Here is a 23,299-nt window from a genome sequence, read left to right on the forward strand (position 1 = left end):
CAAATGAAACCGTAAACGATAAAGAAATGGGATCTACTAATTTTAATTTGTTTAAACACATTCAAGTGCAGCTGCATTTTCTGAGTTGCCCTCAATACATAACTGGTGTTCAAGAATATATTAGTTAATTCTAAACCCAAAGTCAAAATTATTTGTGGACTACGTTCTTGTATATAGGGATTAACAGAAATAGCTTTGATTCGAGATCAGGAAATTTGAGTTTTAATTCCAACCCTTTCAGTCCCCCATTTTTATGACTTTATAACTACATGTTAGCAGTGGCATAATACTTAGTGAATGTGACACCAGAAGCAGATAATTTTTAACACCGATATGAGAAAATATTCAATAAGGAACTTCCAAACTGTTTTCCATAGCGGCTATACCAACTTACATTCCCACCAACAGTGCAGGAGAGTTTGGAGGTTTGGAGGTTCCTTAAAAAACTACAAATAGAACTACCATATGATCCAGTAATCCCACTCCTGGGCATATACCCAGAGAAAACCATAATCCGAAAAGAAACATGTACCATAATGTTCACTGCAGCACTATTTACAATAGCCAGGACATGGAAGCAACCTAAATGCCCATCAACAAATGAATGGATACAGAAGATGTGACACATATATACAATGGAATATTACTCAGCTATAAAAAGGAATGAGATGGAGCTATATGTAATGAGGTGGATAGATCTAGAGTCTGTCATACAGAGTGAAGTAAGTCAGAAAGAGAAAGACAAATATTGTATGCAAACTCATGTATAGGGAATCTAAAAATGGTACTGATGAACTCAGTGACAAGACAAGAACAAGGATGCAGATGCAGAGAATGGACTGGAGAACTCGAGGTTTGGGGGGGTGGGGGGTGAAGGGGAAGTTGAGACGAAGTGAGAGAGTAGAATAGACATATATATACTACCAGCTGTAAAACAGATAGCCAGTGGGAAGTTGCTGTATAACAAGGGGAGTTCAACTCGAGGATGGATGATGCCTTAGAGGACTGGGATGGGGAGGGTGGGGGGGAATCAAGGGAGGGAGGGAATAAGGGGATATGGGGAAAAAAAATTCAATAATAATCATAAACTAAAACAATAACTTTGATCCTTTGGTGAGTCTGATATAATAATTATGTATGTGAACAACTGTCAAGTAACTAATAAACTTTAACAAAACTGCAAAAGAAACAGAACTACTAAATTATACCATTCATGGAATATTTTATTTTCTTGATTCATTCTTTAGATTTAAAATGATGAATAAATAATAAACTTCATGTTAATTATGCAAATCCAATAAAGCCATTGACATGTGAACTAAATTTGCACTTGCTGAACAAAAAATATTACATTTCACTGCTTCCCGATTTAAAATTTTATAGTCACATATGTCAGAATTGTAATAACTTGAGTTCTTTTTATTAACTACAACCACTGTTATAGTTTATACTGAATCTACTTTTTTTAAGTTTTATCTTTTTTAATTAAGTAATTAATTTGGTTGTGCTTGGCCTTAGTTGCGGCTCACGGGCTCCTTAGTTGAGGCACAGGAACTCTTTTTTCGTTGTAACATTCACATGGGATCTAGTTCCCTGACCAGGGATCAAACCTGGGCCCCCTGCATTGGGAGCTCGTAGTCTTAACCACTGAGCCACCAGGGAATTCCCTGAATCTACTCTTAAAATGCAGGAATATATAGAGGTCAGAGACACAAAGTGCATTCTAAATGAGTAAGAAAGATTCTGAATTCTTAGGAATTTACTCTCTGAATGCATGTGACTCATTCTGTGTGTGTGTATGTGAGACAGAGAAAGAGAGAGGGGAAGAGACTGATTCAGGGGAGGCAACACTGAGAGTTCTTCAAATTATTTTCCACATAGAAAAAAATAATAAAGGAAAATAAAAATGTGCTCATTGGAGGCTTACCTCTGTATTATTAAAGTTCAAACAGTAATCATAGGAATTTTTTAGAATTTAGATCAACAATAGATTTTTTTCAGAGACAAGTATTTTATTACTAAGCCCGTGATGATGAAAAAGGAGACAGGTTTTTAGTCCAGCATTATCATTATTTTTAAGACTCTGAAGATGATGTACTGCTTATTTTTCACTCTTGGGGCAAACCCGTCCCATTGCCTGAATATAACTCTGCCACTGAATAAAGGTCATAGAACCTCCTTTCTTCTACTCCCATGTTTTGACTTATTATTTCACTTCTAAATTTGCCCATTTTCCCTTCCAGTTATGTTGGAATGGAAAGATTGTAAAAGATTGTAAAGCTTAAACCTATAACTTCAGGAATCTGGGTCAATATTGAGGCTGGCTTGGGAAGTCCATAGGCTTGCAAAGGATTTCTTTCTGAAACATGGACATCAGTGGTCAGAGAATCCTTACACAAGGTGACTGTGTTCACAAGCCCTCCCTTCAAGTTCTTTTGATTTGGTAAAAATTATCTGGTGCCCCATATACCTCCCTATCCCTTTTCTAAGTAAGTTGAATTCTGGTTATTCAATTGTACCCACTTTTCCATGGACCTAGCAGACTTTCAAAATAAGCTCAAGGTCACAAGATTTTTTAGAAGACATATGCCTCAGGATGATCCAACAGGCACACAAATCAGCTTTAACACTCACGGTTCTGAGCAACTCTGACCCCCTCCTTGCAGAGACCAGGAGTCAGGGGCCCCCATCTTTCTAGACTACATTTTAAAGGGAAGGCTTCCAGATCCTTGAGAAGGACAGACCTGTTTCTGGGTTATAAAACTGGCAAGAGGTTGGCAGATTTATATCTCAAAGGGGCAGAGAAAGAAATTTACAATTGCAAGTTTTCTCAAGCAATGCTCTAAGGAAAATGAGCTCAGAAGCTGTAGTCAAGAAGAAACCTAAAGTTTAGCTGAGGTGAGAATAAAGTTAAGATCATCTTGGTCACTGTAAAGCTTTCACACTGCCCTGCCTTCCTTTGCTCCCCTGCCCAGAGCAAGTGATGCTGGTGGACTCCCTTTCTATAACAAGCTCTAAATAAATAGCCTCTGTTTGTCCTATTTTTGTGAGGGCTGCAGCCTCCTAAAACTACTTATTCTTTCTTATACTTACAAGTCTGAGTTTGAGTATCAATTAATTCCTTGCTTTGAAGCTAACCAAGTCTGTTTTGTTAACTATTAGCTACATTGTGCCTAATAATTGATTATAATTCTTTACTCTTTCCAAAGCAAACCCGACTGTTTGTTTTCTTATCTTCATCTACAGAAGCAAAGTTACAAAGATTTGCCCTCCTTAATTACAGAGCAAAGTACTGACCAGAGCTATAAGGATGTCAGGGTATTCAAGAGTCACAGCCTTTGTTTCCTTATCTGAATCAGTTGATTGAAATTCAGGCTCCACCTACCTTTCCCTCCACCCCTAGCAACTTATTACAAGTGGCTGGAGAGTCCTGACTCAGCCAGTAAGTGTTGTTATCGGGCTTTAATGACTTCCTGCCTTCTTCCCTTAAGGGGATTCTTAGACAATAAAAGAACCACATTTCTGAAATAGTTTGAACTCCAGTAACTAATCAATCTTTCATTAGGAAAACTTTAGAATAATAAGGCTCTTTAAAGAAACAATAAGCAGCTTTTTAGAGATCTCTTTGTCAATTCACAAATCAATGTATATTTCAATCTTCTGTGATCTCTAAATGTTTTCATAATTCTACAAAGTGTTATTTCCACAGCATTGTTAACAATTAATGAGAAATACAGAAAAATAAAAACTTTTTAGTTTTTGTAAGTGACAAAGCTGGATACAGAATTAAATATAGTATATATGTCAATGCTTCTCAAACTTTAATGTGAATCACCCAGGGTTCTAGTCAAAATTTGAATTCTGATTCAACAGATTTGGAGTGGGGCCCAGAATTCTGCACTTCTTAACAAACCATTCTTGGAGATGCCCAAGATGCTGGTTCATAGACGCCACCTTGAACATAAGTTAGTTTATACACAGACAATACTCAGATTTTGTATATAGTTTATGCTCAGAAAAGTTTATGTATATATGTATGTATATACACTTTAACAAATCAAATAAGTAAAACCAGACTGGAAACATACCAATTACTAAAAGAGATTTGGGGTCACCGGTGAGTTTTCATGTTCTTTTATTCCATTCTTTTTCCTCACAAAATAACATTTCCTCAAATTTTTTTGCAATGAGTAACATTTTCTGTTAACAGAAAGCTTTTTCTCTTTCTCCTTTTTTCTTTCTTTTTTTTTTTTTAAAGCAAAAAGGCACATCAAATGCTGGTGAGGACCAACAAGAATAAGATCAGCAAATCAAATGTAATGGCTCTCCAAGGTGATGGAGGCGGTGGACAAAGGTTAAGAGAGGTTGACACTTGCCTGATCTACTGCAGTTATGTGACTGTGATGTGTCTTATGGTCACTTGAGTGGTCAGCTGGCTTCCAAAGTCCTTGCTGTGATTCATCCACATCAGACAACTGTAGATGATCACATTTTTGGTCAGGTGGAGGTAAGACCAGAGCCAAGATCCAGCCATTCTCACAGACTTCTTGGTATTGATGCCCACGCTTCCCTTCAGATTCACTCCCAGGACACGATTAACTGGGAAAAGATTCCTCAGCTTCCTCCCATGACAGGGTTCTGCTCGGATCAGGAAACTCTGTGAAGCAAATTCAACAGGACTTCAACTTATTACTTCCTGCATCGGGGAGACATCTGTTTATAGAAAATCTATAAGCACATTATAGGCAGTTAGCAGGAAGGTTGATAAGTGCTTTAAAAATAATTTTTACTTAAAGGAAAGAAAATTAGCCCAAACATATTTGGATTTCCAGTTGACTTGAAGAAATACGTTTTTGACAGAAAGGCGATGACATGAAAATTATTTGTGCATATTCTGCTTTTCTGAGATAAGGGCCTCAGATTTATAATCCCAGAGGGCAAATAAACTAACCTGGCAGGTCCTAAAGAAAGTATTTCAAGCTCCTATCTGCTAAGGGGAACTAAGCAGTCTGAGAAACCTCTCCAAAGACTGTCAAGCATGGTTAAGCCTCTGAAACAAGCTGTGGGGGTCATTACTAAGGAATTTAAGGAATTTAAATTGACCGATCTGTTAAATGTTGGGAAAGCTAGAAATAAGACTTTTGTTTCAAGAACGCAGCAAAAAGTCCATAAAAACCACCGGTTTGGGCTCTGTAAGATTTCTTGTGTTGTATGCCTTCTGCTGCTTTTTATTAACTAAAGCCTAAAAGCCTGGTTAGGATGAAAGTGACTAAATAGTAACGATAAAACTACTAATAATAACCGCTAACTTTGAGCATTTATTATATGCCAAGCACTGCTGTAAATATTTTTCATCTAACTTAATCCTAGGGAAAAACCCTACAAGGTTGATACTCTTTATTATCCCTATTTAACAAATAAAGGGACCCAGAGGCACAGAGAGGTGAAACACTTGTCCCAAGTCACACAGTAATGGTGTGGTTTTGAACCCAAGTAGCTCAACTCCTGAGTCTGCTCCATAGGGAAGGCAACAGAGTGCTACTACTGTTTCGGGTCAACTTTAAAGATGCTTTTCTGGTCTATATTCAAAGCTCTTATCACGTGGGGCATATGTTAACTTACAACAACCAAACTGAACCGAAGTCAGGTCTGAAATTTGTCTGCCAAGGAGTTTAACCTCACACTGGAGCCAGGCAGGGCTGTTGGGTGAAAAGATAATTCGTTTCATGGGGCCTGTATTACCTTTTCTACCTACCAATCAGTTATGAGCACAGATGAGCTCAGGTGCTGAATTCCTCTCTCAAGTGTGGGTCACACTGACCTGAGAACTGCTAGTGGTGAGTCTCCAACCCACAGGCCTGGCCGGACAGACTCAGGGACATCAAGGCGATCTTAGTATTTTCATAACTGATTGAGTCAGAAAAACTAGGCTGCCCTCATTTATCTTTTGACTCCCTAGAAGTAAGTCCTAACGGCCATCCCCAAACTTTTAGGAGGGAGAGGACCATATCTTTACTTAGTAAGCATATGCAGTTACTAGTTGTGTGACCTTCACAAGTCACATGGCCTCTAGGCCTAGGTTGGCTCATCTGTAAAATAGGGGCATTTCTTACCTATCTTGTCTGCCAAGAGGCAAGAGGTGGATCAGATGATATCAGAGGTCCTGTCAAGCTCTAAACTGAAAGTAAGGGGCAAAGGAGGAGGAGTGGGGGAGGGAGCCCTGTTCAATAGTTTACTCCTCAAAAGCCAGAGTCCCATTTGTTTTGTTAATTCCAGCAGTAACCAGATACTCCTTCAGTCCACCAGTTCATCTCTAGAGGTTCTTTGCTCCTAACACACCTCCAAACCAGGCCCCACTACTAGAGAGTTAATAAAGATGGTGTTTAATAAAAAATAAAAGAATAAAATAATAAAAATGAGTTGTTTCAATAGCACCAGAGGAAAATTTTTTTTTCAACAGCATCAGGAGAGATGTATTTTCAATCTAGTCTCGACTACAATCTTATTAACAAGAAACCTGAATGAATGAATAAGAGTAAGATATATAGTCATTTTATGGCAAACCATACATTTCCATCTACCTTTGGATCAGAAGGTTTATCTACAGTATTTCAAACATTAAAATAACTAAAGATTTCATATTAATAGCATTTTTACTGAACTAGATACTTTGGGGTAAAGCCCTTTTAAATGGCATTTCACCTTCAAAGTTCAGTCTTCTGTTTCCCCCCCTTCTTTCCCTAGGTCCTCTCTTTTCTTCCTAACACTTCAAGGTGGGGAAAAAAGAAAAAAAGAAAGATGTGCACATCAGAAGAGAGTAACAAAAAGAGATTTTGTTTACTGGCTTCTTTGTTTTACATTTTATTTTGCCATGTCTTTTTACTTTCTTTTTCAGTTTTAAAACAATACTCTCCCCATATATCCCCCCTCCACCCCTTTGCAGAGAGCAGGCCTCAAACTTCACTTCTGCTTTCAGGTCTTAAAGAGAAAAGGGCGGAAGGAGGGGTAGGCAGAAAAGTGACTAATTGAGAGGTATTGCAAAACAGGAATTAACAACAGATTTTCTTATTTCAAAATTCCCAAGTTCTGCCAATTTGAAAATACCTTTCTTCCCCTCTTCTAAGGTCCCCAGACCGTCACAGTATTTAAGGAGGTATTGTGTTGCTTACAGTTCTTCAATCTGCATTGGGTGTCGTGTGCCTCCTTGAAGCTCGGCGCCAGCCTCTTAAAAGGTTCTTGCTGTCGGTTAATTTCAAGTTGGAATTTCCGGAAGGGCATTTTCTTTTCTTAAGGATGCGCGCTCCTTCACCAGCCCCGAACCTTCCTCGGGCTCCTCTTCCCGACTGGATCCCCTCGGGAACCAGGTCCTGGGGGACCGTGAAACGATCCTCCCTCTGCGGCGTGGACACGGCGGTCCCTCTCTGTGCCGAGAGCTCGGGGCACCTCCAGGGGTCCCGGCGCCCCGCACCCGGCCTCACTCCCTGTGGGCGCGGAGAGTGAGCGCGGTCACGGAGCGCTCCTCGGTCAGCGTGGTCATGCAGCCCTTCGCCCACGCGACCTGCAGGACTTCTTGCGTCACCTCATAATCCACGACCCGCACGAGGAGGGGTTTGGGTGGGTCCCCCGGAGCTTGGGAGGCAGCGTCTACACAGCTGCCAGACATTCGCTTTTCCCGTGGAAACGGTGGCGAAGGGCAGTTGGGTTCCCGGTCTTGTCCTCCCGCTTTGAAAAGGTCCTCCTCGTCGGCCACTTCTTCCCGCGCGGAGGCCCCCTGAGACCCCAGCCACCTCTCCGGGTGCAGAAGAAAGAGCACTTTCTCTCGGACCCAGGAGTCACAGTCCACGTCCTCCCCGGCCCCGCGGTCCTCGGGGGCGCCGCCCGGGCTGCCGCTCGCCCCCGCGACCGAGGGCCCCGGCGCGCCCAGGGCCGGGGGAGCCTCGCGCCCCGCCACGCGCACGAACGGGCCGGCGCGCCGCACGCTGAGGGGCGCGTCCGCGAGGTCCGGAGCCCCGCGGGGACCCGGGGCCCCCATCCCGGCAGGAGGGCCATTCATCCGGTATTTCCTCCGTCTGTTCTCGCCGCAAACGCCCGCGGAGCTCCGGACAGCACGGGACAGACGGCCAAGGGCGTGGCCTCCGCGCGCCCCGCCCCCCGGGACGGGATGGCCGCGCCCCTCCCTCCGCTCCTCCCTCCCTCCCTCCCTCCCTCGCTCGTGGCTTTCGCGCGCTTTGAAGGCGGAAAGGCTCCCTACCCACCCCGCGACCCCGCGACCCCGCGATCGCCCCTCCTCTTCTTACCTGCGATCCTCGCCCAGCGGCCGAGATCGCGTTTCTGAGTTCCTCCCTTCTTTCTTCTCAGGTCTATCCTGGTTTCCAGCCCACCTCCGTTTATCTCCAGACAATGGTAAACATCCTTGCACTGCACGCACCCCGGCACTCCCCACCCCCCACCCCGAAATGCCCCACACAAAGTGTGTCTTCTTTCCAAGGACTCTCCTTGCAGTGAAGAAACAAGGAAGTTTATTTTCTTTTCTTAAGAATTTTATTGAGATATCATGAACATACACTAAACTGCATATATTTAAAGTGTACAATTTGATTTTTTTTTCTTATTAGTAATGTATATATTGGCATTCCCAATCTCCCAATTCATCCAAGGAAGTTTAAAAAAAAGTCTGATTTAATCAAGTTCCCTGATAAAGTTTCCATGTCCACTCCAAATCCATCCCCACCACGCTGCCAAGATTATCCAATGCAGATCAAAAGCATCCAATTGGGGAAGCTGAGCCCTTTGAGAAAACGGCTTTTGTATTGTTTGTTGTTCTTCCGTTGGAACGCGGGAATTAGTAAGACAATGGTCACACAGGTCTTCATTTTGGTTATGACCATGCTTGTCCCAGGAAGGGGCATTAGTGCCTTTGATCAAATGGAAATAAACAAAACCAAACCGCTGTAAGAACTTAAGGATTTAAAGTTTCTGGGTAGGCTTTCAGAATCTACTCGTTGCCAGGCCCTCTGACACGCTAATGTTTTCCTGAGGCTAAAGGGAAAACCTAGCTAACAGAAAAAAAGGAGCTTACTTTGTGATTTCCAGCTCGTCCTTGATTACAGGTCCTTGCTTTATTAGAAGGTGTTCACTGTTTTCCTGTCTGCTTTAGAAAAATGACTGCAATGGTAGAAATTTCTGCCAGTATTTGAAGGACCAAGTAGTATGGTGAAAGATATTTTGGAAAGAGAAGACCTCACGTCTCCAAGTCATAAAAAAAAAGTGTAGAAGGAGTGAGAAAACCTGTGTCATACCTGGCTGATTTGATGCCTGACCTTGGACTTGTTACTGCTAAATCACAGTGAACTAAAGTTTTCAAGTGTTTTATGCAAGAATTGTCCTAAGCACTCTGCATATTCAAACTCATTTATTCTTCACAACAAACCAAGGAAGTAGCACGGTTACCATAGTCTCCTTGAGAACTTTGAAGAACAGGGAGGTTAAGATCAAGCACCAATAAACAGTGGAGCCAGGATTCTCACAAGCTTAAATGTTTGACCCTATTCTTAAATACCTTCCTATTTGAAACCTATCACTTCATGTTCTTTTCTGTTCACTTACTTAACCAGCAATCACTGAGTATATGCTAAATGTCAGCCACTGTTCTAGGTGATGAGGACATGGAGGAAAGAATTGCTTGTCCTCTTGAAGTTTTCATTCTTTACATCAGTTACATACGTGAAATCCTCTCTCCAAATGTAGGAGATAATAAGTTAACTTTAATGTGCATGAAAATCAACTGCAGCCTAATGCCCTACCCTCCTCTCAAAGATTCTGCTCTTATAGGTTTGGGGAAAGGCTTAGAATGTGGGTTTTTTTAGCAAGACCCTCAGAAATTCTGATGCTAGTGGTCCGTGGATAACTTTAGAAGAAACATTACCAAAGATAATACTCTAGACCATAGGTAAACCCCAGGCCTTTTTTTTTCTCTCTATCCCTGCTTTCAAGTGACAGTAAGAACACTCTTTTCCTTCCTTGCAGGAATATTGGGAGAATTCCAATGAAGGTGTCTGTATTCTGAGGAAAGTGTAATGGAAAGCACAAGATTTTTTGCTTTTCAGTTTTCTTGCCAGTGGGGATTGGGTGAGGGATTAGAGTGGGGTTGGGGAACAGGGAAAAACCTGTTTGCTGGGGAGTGAGCCCCACTCGCCCACCATAAGGCACCTGAATTTCTAGACGTCAAGAAGTTGTGTATTAACGCATAAAAGAATATGAAGAGGAAATGCCAACTACATTAAACTTCAGAGAGAGAAAGTCTAACAAGAATATAAAACAAAGACACAGGCAGCCTGCCTTCAGGATCATGGTGTCTGCTGCGCTTTAATGTCTCAAAGTGCGTAAAAGCCTGATGAGAGGTACTGATAAAGTGAACCCATTTACTTCCCTTCTCAACTGCCTACTACCAACTCTAATTTAAGGAAAATAGGCTCTGTCATAAGGATATTAGGAGCTGACAGATTTGTTGGGAAAGTGGGAATACCAGACTTTAAAATGGGTAGAAATCAAAGCTGTGGCTGAGGGATTAGGAAGTTGGTACAACAGGAACAGGTTTCTCCGCTGGACAGAATGAACTCCAGCTCTCTCACTTGTTCCTGTGGCACTTACTCAGGAGTCAGATCCCCACTCAGAAGTATCCACCTGGCTAAGTTTATGCAACCCACTTACCCCTTGACAATACAGGACAGTAAAAGAGAAGATACAGTCAAAGAAGCCTTTTGGGGATCCCCTTGGCGTCTGTAATGGAAAAGCAAACAGCTGGACTTACCATCTAACAAAACTGTGTAATAGGGAGAGGTAACATTCCAAAAAAGAAGTCAGGGTGTTGTTAAGAATTTTTTCAAAATTGCACTAATGTCTATCACACCGTTACAAATAGAATGTAGATATGGGAGTGACAGATAGGGTACTCTGGATAAGGCAACTTTATGAGCAGTGGTGCAATGGTGAATGTGGAGGCACATGTAGAGAATAGTTTTGTCCTTGACATTTCTCCTCTCAAATCCGAAACACTGTCCATGATTTTACCCATTCCCATGGCTTCACCTGCAAAGCGTACTCTGATGGTTCTCCAATTTATATCTCTTACAGACCATGATGCTTACTTCCAGACTTGTGGTAGATTGTATTATTGTCTCAAATTATTTACTTCCTCATCCTGAAAGATCAGACTTCCTGGCTTGTGTACCACGTGACTTGCAATGCTCCCTATGGGAATACACTTCTCTACCCCACAGATGTTGCCTTTGGCCATGTGATTTGCTTCGTCTTAAACAGGTGTGACATTGGATGCATCTGAGCAGAAAGGAAGAGTCATTGCAAGGTTGGCTCTGGGCAGATCCCGATCAGAGCTGCCACCTTGGGTGTGATCTGCGAATGAAGACAGTACGTAAGACAGAGCTGAGTGGAATTCAACAGAGTAACAGGAGCTGATACATATTCTAAGCTAGAAACAACTTTTGTTATAGAGAACCAATGAAATTTGGGGGTTGTTTCTTATCACAGCCTATCCTAGTGAAAAATGTTTCTTTTCAGTTTTCTATTGGACACCTCTTTTGAAAGTCACTTGAGAACTAAAATATTGCCTGCCATATCAGTGACCAAAGGATGTTGCAGCCATGAAGCCATGACATCACAGCCGCCCAGACTGTAAGCCCTGAGGGAACTCAGGATGGAGACAGAGGGGCTGCCCACTCCAAGCCCATCTAGCTGTCAGCCGCTGCAGCCACCCCCAACAGTGCACCTGAGGAAACTCAGGATGAGGAAAGATAGGATACTGGCCCACACAGCTGAGGTGCGTATCACAGGAGTGATTTCAGTGAGCCCAGACTCCTGCATCTTCCCAAACATAGAAAAGCACTAAACTCCTGAACTTGAGATATCCGATTTTCTTTTATTAACAATAATCTTTTGTTGTTTCACCTACCTGGTTTTGTTGCAAAAATGCCTATATATCCTGGCTTCTCCTCTTCCTCTTCACAGCAGTCTCTCAGTGTTATTTGAGATGCTGTCTCCCAGATGCTTGAAGTCCTAAAATGTCCACCGAATACAATATAACTCTCAACTTTTAGGGAGTGCTTTTTTTTTTTTTTCCAGTCAACACACTCTAAACCCAAATTGAGCTCATCATTTATTCTCTTAAATCAATCCCCTGATTCCTGAGTTCCTTAACTCCGGGATTAGCTTGACTGGCAATTCTATTATCTTCCCTTTCCCTCAGCAGCTACACCCATCCCACGTATCTAATATTTAACCAAGTGTTGATGTGTGTGTGTGTGTGTGCGCGTGTGTGTGTGTATATTTTCTCTCTGTCCCTCCCTCTCCAATCCTCATAGCTACAAAAATAAAGCCAGACTCTTAGGTATGACATAAAATATTTTCATAAGCCTGCCCCAGCCTATCAACTGCTTGTAGTTGAGTGAATAAATTAAAAAAAACAAACAAGCCACGTAAATGAACACTAAGTGCAAGTTTGAGACTAGGGTGAGGTTATTGTGTGTAAATAAAATCCAGCCTGATTATAGATGGAATTTGAAAAACTATGAGTCTGAGATTCTAATCATATTTCCTTTGACAGCTAAGGTTCTCGTGATCTGAAGAATTCAGTGCAAAGAAAATCTACACTGGACTGAGTCAGGAGATTTGGATGGGACATGTTATCTTGAGCAAGTCTCCTAATGTCTCCAAAGCTATGTCCTCATCTGCAAAGTATAAATAATACCTGTCCTATGTGCTTCCCAGAGTTGTTGTGTAGGTCAAATGAGTCCATTCTTCTGGTAACACTTTGAAAACTATGAAATTTGCAAAATATTTTAAATTTATTTATTTTTTTTAAGTTCATTATTGTTTTTTAGAACTGGGAACCCAAAGCATAGTTTTTAATGAAATCCTTAGGGAAAGATGCAGAAGTCAAGGGCTGGAGCTAGAGAAGAAACACCAGACTCATAATCTTAGGATAGAGGAGCTAATGTTACCAGTTGTAAATAGGAGAAAAAAGAAAAAGAGAGGGAACGTGGCCATGCTTGGGGATAGCAAGCAGCTTAGCTCGTGGCCTAAGATAAAATGGAAACTGAGGCAATTTTTTTTTCTTTTTTCTTTTTGGCTGTGTTTGGTGTTCGTTCCTGAGCGCAGGCTTTCTCTAATTGTGGCAAGTGGGGGCTACTCTTCTTTGCGGTGTGCGGGGAGCTGCCCTGAACAGGGGTCCTGGCTTCCGTAGTTGCCCCCCAAAAGGGGCCTTGGTCTCCAGGACATAGCCCTGGGAGCTGCCATACTTTGAGGGCTTGCCTAGGCAAGCATAGCTCTCTGTCCCGCCACCCCTGACCTTTGACTATGTGCTATGGAAAAAGGCATGTGATCCCCTGGGCTGCACTATGTGCGCCCACAGGTCTGTGATCTCGCTAGTATATCTAGAAACAATCAACAGCAGGTCTTGTGCTCGCTACGGTAGATGGCTATGGGAAAAACACATTGTTACCTAAAGAAAGAATCATTTTTCTTTTAGCCTTGCTGTCTATGACTCCCCTTCTTTAATCTGTATAAAAAGCCACTGTAAAATAAAGAAGGTTGTCAGTTGCCTGTGAGCTTCTGATCCTCTCGACCCCATCTTTTGTGTGTCTGTCTTTCTTTCTTTCTAAGCCGCGTCGTGTTTGCCTAAGGACCTGATCGATTTTGCCGGCAGGCTCCGGCAAGTGGCGCCCGAACAGGGACCTGAAGGAACACGGTGACGGCCGCTGCCCAGGTGAAAAAGGGATCCCGAGAAAAAGCCGTTAAGGTAAGTGTGTGGGCAGGGAGAGTATTGTCGAGAGTAAGAAATTATGGGACAAGGTAATAGTAAGCAGTTGTTTGTATATATGTTAAAGACTATGCTAAATGACCGCGGAATTCATGTAAATAAAACACAGTTAAAAAATTCTTGTCTTTTATTGAAGAAGTCTGTCCTTGGTTTCCTGAAGAAGGAACTGTAAATAGTAATACTTGGGGAAAGGTGGGAGAACGGTTGAGAGATTATTATTCTGTTCATGGTCCCAGTAAAGTACCTATAGATGCATTTTCTTTATGGACTCTTATACGAGATTGTTTAGATCCCGCTCACGAAAATCTGAAACTAGAATCTAAGCTGGAAAATGGCTCTTCAGGGGTTGGGCCGGGGATTCCCCAGCCTTCAGCGCCGCCTGCTGAGCCTTTACAGGTGGGTGTAAATAATGATGATGAATTAAGTGAGGGGGAACAATTGGATTTAGAAGATCAGGCGGCTCATTATCATGATAAGGAGCCTCCATGGGAGGTCCTCATGGGATTGGAACAGTCCCCTCAAATAACTAATTCGGAAAAATTAGGTTTTAATTTACAACAGATACGAGACTTACTGCAGGAAATAAGTCAGAGAATACCTAAGGCAATTATTGATGATTTAAGTAAGCAACATTCTTCTGAGCAACCTCCCTCCGTGGTCGCAGGACTAGATCCCCCTCCTCCTTTCGAGGAGCGTCCACATTCTCCTTATGCGGTAAAAACCTATTTTAGCTCCGAAAAGCTCCCTCTTAATTCTGAAAAACCCTTCCCAAAATTATTGTCCCCTTTGCAGCAAGCTTTACATCATGCTCATAGAGAAGGGGAACCAATAACAAGTTTTCCAGTTCTTTATCCTGTTTTTGAGAACGCTCAACAGCAGAGATACTATGAGCCCTTACCTTTTAAACAGTTAAAGGAGTTAAAGATGGCTTGTGCTCAATATGGCCCTACAGCCCCGTTTACATTAGCCATCATAGAGGCCCTTGGAAATCAATATCTGCCTCCCAACAACTGGAAACAGATAGCACGAGCTTGCCTTACTGGGGGAGACTATCTATTATGGAAATCAGAATATTCTGAGAATTGTGGCACTACAGCTGATATAAATCGACAACAGGGATTAAATGTAAGTTATGAGATGTTACTAGGGGAAGGAGCTTATAGAGATACAAATACTCAGCTTATCTACCCCCCAAATGCCTACCCACAAATCAATACTGCCGCCCTGCGAGCTTGGAAAAAATTACCAAATTCAAATAAGAAAACGGAGGATCTTTCTAAAATAAGGCAGGGTCCTGATGAGCCTTATCAGGATTTTGTTGCCAGACTATTAGAGACAGTGGGAAAAATAATTGGAGATGAACAAGCTGGTTTGGTGTTAGTACGACAATTGGCATATGAAAATGCTAATTCAGCTTGTCAAGCAGCATTAAGGCCATATAGAAAGAAGGGGGGCCTGTCTGATTACGTAAGGATTTGTGCTGACATCGGCCCATCTTATGTACAAGGGATCACTTTGGCTGCTGCCCTGCAGGGAAAAATCTATAAATGAAGTTTTATATCAGCAACTTAGGAAACATAAGTCCCAGGGGCAGCCACAGGTCACAGTTATTCAGGGAAATTCAAACAATAATTAGGACTCGAACTGCAAAATGTTATTTTGGGCATATTCGTGCTCATTCAGGTCTAGCAAGCCCTCTTGCAGAAGGCAATAATAAGGTTGATCTTACTACAAAAATATTTACCACTGTAGAATTAACCCCTGAAGAATTAGCTGTTCAATCACATAAATTACATCATCAAAATAGTAACAGTCTGAGACTGCAATTTAAAATCTCCAGAGAAGCAGCTAGACAGATTGTAAAACAGTGTGACACATGCCCACAGTTGCTTTCTGTTCCCCATTTGGGAGTAAACCCCCGTGGGCTTTTACCTAATCATATCTGGCAAATGGATGTAACTCATATTGCAGAATTTGGAAAACAGAAATATGCTCATGTTACTATAGATACTTTTTCTGGCTTCATTCATGCTACGCTTCAGCCAAGAGAAGCTAGTACACATTGCATTGCACATTGTTTACGGTGTTTTGTCATTATGGGCCAACCTAAGGAGATTAAAACTGACAATGGCTCAGGCTACACAGGTAAGAACTTCTAAACATTTTGTAAACAACTGTGCATACTGCACAAAACAGGAATTCCTTATAATCCACAAGGTCAAGGTATTGTGGAAAGAGCACATCAAGCGCTCAAAAATCAATTATTTAAAATAAAAAGGGGGAAATTATACCCCTGGACGCCACAGAATTATTTTAATCATGTTTTATTTGTTTTAAATTTTTTACAATTGGACATTCAAGGCCACTCAGCAGCTCAAGGGCTATGGAATCCAAATTGTGCCAATAAGGCCATGGTAAAATGGAAAGATCCCCTTACTAATCACTGGCATGGACCAGATCCCGTCCTAATATGGGGACAAGGACATATTTGTGTATTTCCTCAGGATGTCGAAGCGCCGCGCTGGCTGCCGGAGAGGCTGGTACGGACGGCGGAGAAGATCCCTGGTGAATCAGATGAGAGGATTGACTCTGCAGGAGAGGAATCATCCACCCACGGAGGAACAGCTGAGAGCCTTTGTGACTGAAGCACAGCGCCTCTCCGGATCTGTGGACGTCTCACCTCCTAATAACAATAATCCTATGGTTCTATTGCTCACTTTGTTAACCCTTTTCACTCAATTGCCTCTCACTTGTACAGAGGGAACTTACTGGGCTTATGTTCCTGATCCCCCTCTCTTACAACCTGTTGGTTGGGAGTTTCAAATCATTCCTGTATATACAAATGATACTGTACTTTTAGGAGGTTTATCTGATAGTCATATTCGGCCTGTTGCCAAGAGCTTTAATTATACTGGGATGAGTGATCAATTACCTATTTGCTTTTCTTGGAAAACAAATAAGTCAGGATGCATTTCTATCAATCGTATGACCTATTGGGATAGTAATTCAAGCATATGGTTGGCTGGTTCTGGGTTGACAGATGGAATAGGGATCCCTCAACGTAAACATGGCATGGGACCCTCTGATATTCCATTTTGTGAGTGGACAGTCAGCCGTAAAGGAATTGCTGTTCCTTGGAAGCAGTGCCGTGGTGAGGTTGCTTCCGTATATAACATAACAGGATCATCAGAGATGTTGTGGGACTGGTCTCCAGATACACCCCCTGACTCAGGAGGCACCATTCGACCATTGGTTTCCAGAATTTGGAATATTGGTGGTCCTCGAGTTTTTCAGACTGAACTTTGGAGACTCACGGCAGCCATGAACAAAAAAGCTTCCATTTTACGAATTGGTACCTGCGATCTTCGGTTTAAGTACATCCGCTCATGGAATAACACACGTCACTATCCCAGAGCTTGTGTTCCAACGCCTTTTGCCTTAATAGTCGGGGAAATAAATATCCGTTTTCATGATTATCTTGGGGGGAAAAAATATTATGTTAATTGTTTTAATTGCTTATTGACTAACTGTGTTAGAGGATTAGTAGAAGGAAGGCAAATAATAGTGCTTCGGCAGCCTGCTTTTGTAATGCTTCCTGTTTACATTAATGAAACTTGGTATGATGAGAAAGGATTGGAATTATGGAAAAATGTTGAAAAAGCTTTAATGCGTTCCCGTAGGGCGATAGGATTAATTATTTTAGGAATTATATCTTTAATAACTCTCATTACCACTGCTACTATGGCTGCTATCTCTCTATCAGAAACAGTGCATTACAGCCACTTTTGTAGATAAGTTGGCAAAAAATGTTTCTATGGCTTTGGGGACTCAGGAGAATATTGATCAAAAATTAGAGAAACGTTTGAATGCTCTTTATGATGTTGTCATGTATCTGGGAGATGAAATTCAAGGGTTAAAGCTAAGAGGACAATTACGCTGTCACGGCAATTATAATTGGATTTGTGTCACCCCAAAGCAATATAACATTAGTATGACGACTTGGGAAAGGGTGAAAAACCATTTGCAAGGAATATGGTTTAACAATAACATTTCCTTGGATTTGGCATCTTTACATAAGGAGATATTAGACATACAAGATGCTCCTCCACCTGATGAGGATTTGGGAAAAAGAGCAGAAAATTTCATACAAGAATTTTTGAAACACGTGCCTTCTTTAAAAAATTTTAAATATTTGGGTTTTACTGTTATTGGCCTACTAACTTTGTTTTTTATTATTTTGGCACTTATCCCATGTGTTATCAGAATGTTTATGCAGCGCCTGTGGGCTATCAAGGCTGCAGTCCACGGGGTTCACGTGCGTTTGCAGGAGCACAGGAATGCGCTCTTTTTAAAATAAAGAAGGGGGAGCTGCCCTGAACAGGGGTCCTGGCTTCCGTAGTTGCCCCCAAAAAGGGGCCTTGGTCTCCAGGACATAGCCCTGGGAGCTGCCTTACTTTAAGGGCTTGCCTAGGCAAGCATAGCTCTCTGTCCCGCCACCCCTGACCTTTGACTATGTGCTATGGAAAAAGGCATGTGATCCCCTGGGCTGCACTATGTGCGCCCACAGATCTGTGATCTCGCTAGTACATCTAGAAACAATCAACAGCAGGTCTTGTGCTCGCTACGGTAGATGGTTATGGGAAAAACACATTTTTACCTAAAGAAAGAATCATTTTTCTTTTAGCCTTGCTGTCTATGACTCCCCTTCTTTAATCTGTATAAAAAGCCACTGTAAAATAAAGAAGGTTGTCAGTTGCCTGTGAGCTTCTGATCCTCTCGACCCCATCTTTTGTGTGTCTGTCTTTCTTTCTTTCTAAGCTGCGTCGTGTTGCCTAAGGACCTGATTGATTTTGCCGGCAGGCTCCGGCAGCGGAGCTTGGGCGTTTCAGTGCAGTGGCTTCTCTTGTTGCAGAGCATGGGCTCTACGTATGTGGACTTCAGTGGTTGCAGAGCACAGGCTTCAGTAGTTGTGGCTCACGGGCTTAGTTGCTCCTGAGGCATGTGGGATCCTCCCGGACCAGGGATCAAACCTGTGTCCCCTGCATTGGTAGGTGGATTCTTAACCACTGTGCCACCTAGGAAGTCCCTAAGGCAAATTTTTTAAAAAGGAATCTTTGTTTTAAATTTTGTATTACCAAAGGGTGTGCTCCTAGGAGATGAAAAGAGAGACTAACTTGCCGTATAGGTATGATAGTTTTTGAATGAAACATTTAAGCACATTGCCTTTTCACTCCATAGAGAGGTGGCAACCCTTAAAAGATGTTGGCCAGGCACTTTGAAAGGACAAAGAATTCTGGGCGTGCCCATCAGCCACAAGAGATGATGCATGTGGCACTCTGAGTAGTAGCTGCTTAAAGGAGAATTTTCAACTCTTATTCATTGTCAGCTGCCTGCATCACCCACAGTTTTAAAGCGTGTCCATCATCTTCCTCTCCTTCCAGAGATTAGGATTTAAGACCAGGCTCTCTCGCTGAGTATGAGTAAGCAACTTATTAAACAGGAAATTGTGTCATTAGTAATTGAGTTGGCACTTTATGATGATGATAAAGAACCAGTGTTCTTTACCTTACATTCATCCTGAGCACAAACAAAATATGAGCTGTTCAACAGCAGCCTGTAGTGTTATTCCAGAGATAAGTCAATCTTTGACTCAATATGGGTGAATTAATACTTATGAAATATTTCAAATAAGATAATCACTTAGGCTAGTAAAATAGAGGTCATGATCTTAATATACCTAATCTTGATTAGTTTATAATAAGACATTTTTAATGGGGCAAGGCAGTTTTTCTTCCCATTACGTTATTGTATTAACCAACGTGCACGTGGTCAGATAAGGGGTGTAACAGCTGTAGAAAGCCTCAGTGATATTTTACATCTAGAGAGATTTCATTTCCCAAATATCTTGCTGTAACAATTTCCTTCATTTTTCACAAGCAAAGCATGGGTGGAAAATACTGAGTCTCTCATTCAGCAAATCTGCCAACGAGTTGCCCTGGAATGTCCAGGAACTCAAAGAAACTGTTAGCAATAATCCCATGTTATCAGTTATTCATACTTCATAATTCCTCCCTCCAGCGCAAGGCTTGGACAGAATGGAGTAGTAGGTTGAGTTGATCATTAGTAACCCCACTGCTTATCTCTAGTCCCCCTTCTTTCTCAGCTCTTTTATTGAGGACAATCCTATGTTATTTTCAATGCCATAAATTCATTAACAAAGGCATGGAATTTAGCCCTCCTTCAGTTTCATACTCCCGATAGGTACCCTTCCCTCCTTTCCTCTGACCATGCTTTGTGTCTCTTTTACCTTGCCTTCGTCTGCACTTTCTCCTCCTCCTCCTTTTTTTTTTTTTTTTGATCTTTTATGCAGTTCCTTCCTTCCTTTTTAATTGTGATATAGTGCAGAATTTGAGAGCGTGAGTGATGGAGCCAAACTCCCTGGATTTAATTTCTATCCCTGCCGTATATTAGCTGCATGACTTTAGGCAGCCTACTTACTTTTTGTACCTTAGTTTACCCATCTGAAAAGTGGGGGTAAGAATAGTACCAATCCTGTGGGGTTGTTGTTGGGAGCAAATAATTTAATATATGTAAAGCGCCTAGAACACTGCTGGTCACATAGTAGATGCCATTTCCTCTTAGAAGGAATGAAGGCAGGGATTTTTTAAAATTTTGTTCACTGCAATGTAATTATCACTATCGTATCTCCAGTACCTAGACCAGTGCCTGATACCACTGTTGAATTAATTAATTTCCTATTTCTACTGTGTTTATCTTTCAGTTTTTCTTTGGAGTTCTGCTTTTTCTTTCTTTCCTCCTTTGAGACCTCTCTGTTTCTGCTTCTTCACTCTTTGCCTCTCAGGTTTCCATCATCTATTGCTCACCTAAATTGTCTCCTATGTCTGGGTTTAAGGTTTTTGAGTAGAGTCAAACATCACAAATTCAACACTTATTAGTAATTATTAGTCATGGAGTTTCCAATGAAAAGAGAAAAAAGGAATCTTGAGTCAAAGAAAACTGAGAATAAAAGAACACTTTAAATACAATATTTTACATTCAATTTGTGATGACCTGTTTGTCATTTGTACATAGGTTGAGCTGCCTGTAAAATTCTACCACTTTCTACCATTAGTTTTATTTTGATTCAAACATAAAAATAGTTAAAAGAATAGTATAATAAACAGCTCTTGTTCACCTGGATTCACCGATATTTTGTCATATTTGATCTCTCTCTTTCTTTACACACACACACACACACACACACTCAAACCATATAGACATTCCTTCAATAGAAATTATTTGAAATTAAATTACAGATATCATACTTTACTGATAAATACTTCAGCATGCATCTTAAAAAAATAAATGCCACCACATTACCAATGGCATACCTAAGCAAATTAACATTAATTCAATAATATCATTTAATATATCATATTTAATTTTTCCCAATGGTCTACAAAATGTGTGTTTTAGAGTTTGTTCTTCTGATCCAGAATTCAATAAAGGTTCATGAGCTGCAGTTGATTAAGTTTCTGTAGTCTCCTATAATCTAGAAGGAAGCACTGACATCTTTTCTCCTCACCCACGACATTAACTTTTTCAAAGAGTTCAGGCCAGTTGTCTGATACAATGTTCCATCCGCAGTTTGGATTATTCTGATTTTCCCCTTGTGATTTTTCCCTTATGATTAGATTCAGGTTACATAATTTTGGCCAGAAATCTACATGGTGATGTATTGTACTTCTCACTGCATCGTATCAGAAGGCACATAGTGTTGGGTTCTTCCACTGTGGCTCATGCTAAGCTTGACCACTTGGTAAAAGATGGTGACAACTGGTCATCTCCCTTATACAGATCCATTTCACCCTTTACAATTAGCAAGTAATAATAATATTAAATAAGTTTTATTTAATATTATTTAATAATAATCCTTGCTTGAGTTGGTTCTTAAATTGAAGATTGCAAAATGGCAATTTTCTAATTTGTCATTCCTTCTGCATTCTTTAGTAGGTATTCTGTAAAGAAGAGATTTTGTTTGCCAGACCACCCCTGTTTTCATATCATTGTGGACTCAAGGATTTTTTTTAAAAAAATTCATGTGTTATAATCCATTTTATTATTGTTACTTTTGATGCTGTTATATTTGATATCAAATGTGCCAAGTAGGAGATTCATTGTACCAGTTCTGTTTTCTTTTGACATGACCACTTCTTTTTTTTTTTTTTTTTTTTCTTTTTGTTGAACCAGAGCCCTTGGCAGTGAAAGCGTGGAGTCCTAACCATTGCACTGCCAGGGAATTCCCAACATGACCACATTTAGTCTTAAGAATTTCCTTATTTTCTTGCCCAAGGTGTTCTTTCCTTTTCTTCTTTCCTTTTCCTGTTCTTCAGCCTTTTCTCCAAGAGTTCTATTCTCCCAGAAAGGTATTTACAAACATCTGGCTATCGGGGATGATCACTGAGTATTGTTACTTGTAGGCCTTTTTAGTCGACAGAGCCAAAGAATAGATATCATCTTTAATCCCAGGTTCCTACATTGTTCAAAAGTCAAAACAGTATAAAAGGGATATATTCAGGGAAGTCTTATTCCCATCCCTAACTCCACTACTTATAGGTCACTTAAAAAATAGTTTCTGATTTAATCTTCCTGTGTTTCTATTCGCAAAAGTAAGAAAAATTAGCAGAGATCTATTTGATATACACTAATTTTCTCATTCTTTCTTACATACTCTTGTACACATAGCTTTTTTTTCCACTTAAAAATGTTTCATGGAAACTACCTCAAATTACACCATGGAGAACTTCCTTCTTGCTACAAGTGCTTCACTGTGTAGATGTGTCATAATTCATTCAACTGTACTTTGAAGGATGGAAATATAGGTTGTTTCTAAAAGTTTGATATTACAAATAATATCTGAGTGAATAACCCAGTGCAAACATTGGTTTTATATTTGTGGAGGGATTCTCAGGGTAAATTTCTGGAAGTTGAATTGCTTGTGTAGATGCATATGTATTTTATTAGATGTTACTGAATTCCCCTCGCTGGAGTAGTAACTTTCCTACTCCCACTATCAGTATATGAATGTGCCTGTTTTCTACAGCTTCAAACTTGTGTTCTCAATATTTTTTATTTTTGCCAGTCTGATACATGGGAAAAGGTATTGCATGATAGTTTACTTGCATTTTTCTTTTGAGTGAAGTTAAGCATCTTTTCATACTTTTAAGGGTCATTTTTTAAATTTTTCTGTGAACTAACCATGTCTCTTGCCCATTTTTCTATTGGATTTGAGTATTTTTTTTCCTCCTCTCAGTGTTAAGGGCTCTTTACATTTTACAGAAAATAGTTCTCTATTTGTGATCTAAATTGCGAATAGTTCCTCCTAGCTTGTGATTTGTATTTTGACGCTAGATCTTTTTGCCATTGAGAAATCACACACAGGCACACATACATATGTATTTTATT

The 23,299-nt window shown here is 40.9% G+C and overlaps 1 protein-coding gene and 1 pseudogene across 2 annotated transcripts; one reads left to right on the plus strand and one right to left on the minus strand.

Annotated features, from left to right (window-relative positions):
* Nucleotides 1–741: 741 nt before the first annotated feature.
* Nucleotides 742–8,110, minus strand: C11H6orf141 (chromosome 11 C6orf141 homolog). Of its 2 annotated transcripts, none has more exons than XM_057700390.1 (2): nt 7,105–8,110; nt 742–4,657 (listed from the first exon to the last, which is right to left on the minus strand). In XM_057700390.1, exon 1 carries the CDS (start codon nt 8,051–8,053, stop codon nt 7,475–7,477), a length of 579 nt encoding a protein of 192 aa, XP_057556373.1. In that variant the 5' UTR covers nt 8,054–8,110; the 3' UTR covers nt 742–4,657; nt 7,105–7,474. The 2 variants fall into 2 exon arrangements, with proteins under 2 accessions (XP_057556373.1, XP_057556372.1); XM_057700389.1 differs by having other exon boundaries at nt 768–4,657; nt 7,170–8,110.
* Nucleotides 8,111–13,856: 5,746 nt separating this feature from the next.
* Nucleotides 13,857–15,470, plus strand: LOC130830871 (endogenous retrovirus group K member 10 Gag polyprotein-like; annotated as a pseudogene).
* Nucleotides 15,471–23,299: the final 7,829 nt, after the last annotated feature.

The sequence above is a fragment of the Hippopotamus amphibius genome, chromosome 11, assembly GCF_030028045.1.
Source record: "Hippopotamus amphibius kiboko isolate mHipAmp2 chromosome 11, mHipAmp2.hap2, whole genome shotgun sequence".
Taxonomy (NCBI): Eukaryota; Metazoa; Chordata; class Mammalia; order Artiodactyla; family Hippopotamidae; genus Hippopotamus; species Hippopotamus amphibius.

What these genes read in the sequence shown, in the direction of transcription:
- C11H6orf141 (XM_057700390.1), bottom strand. Translation starts at nt 8,053, where the DNA reads ATGAATGGCCCTCCTGCCGGGATGGGGGCCCCGGGTCCCCGCGGGGCT.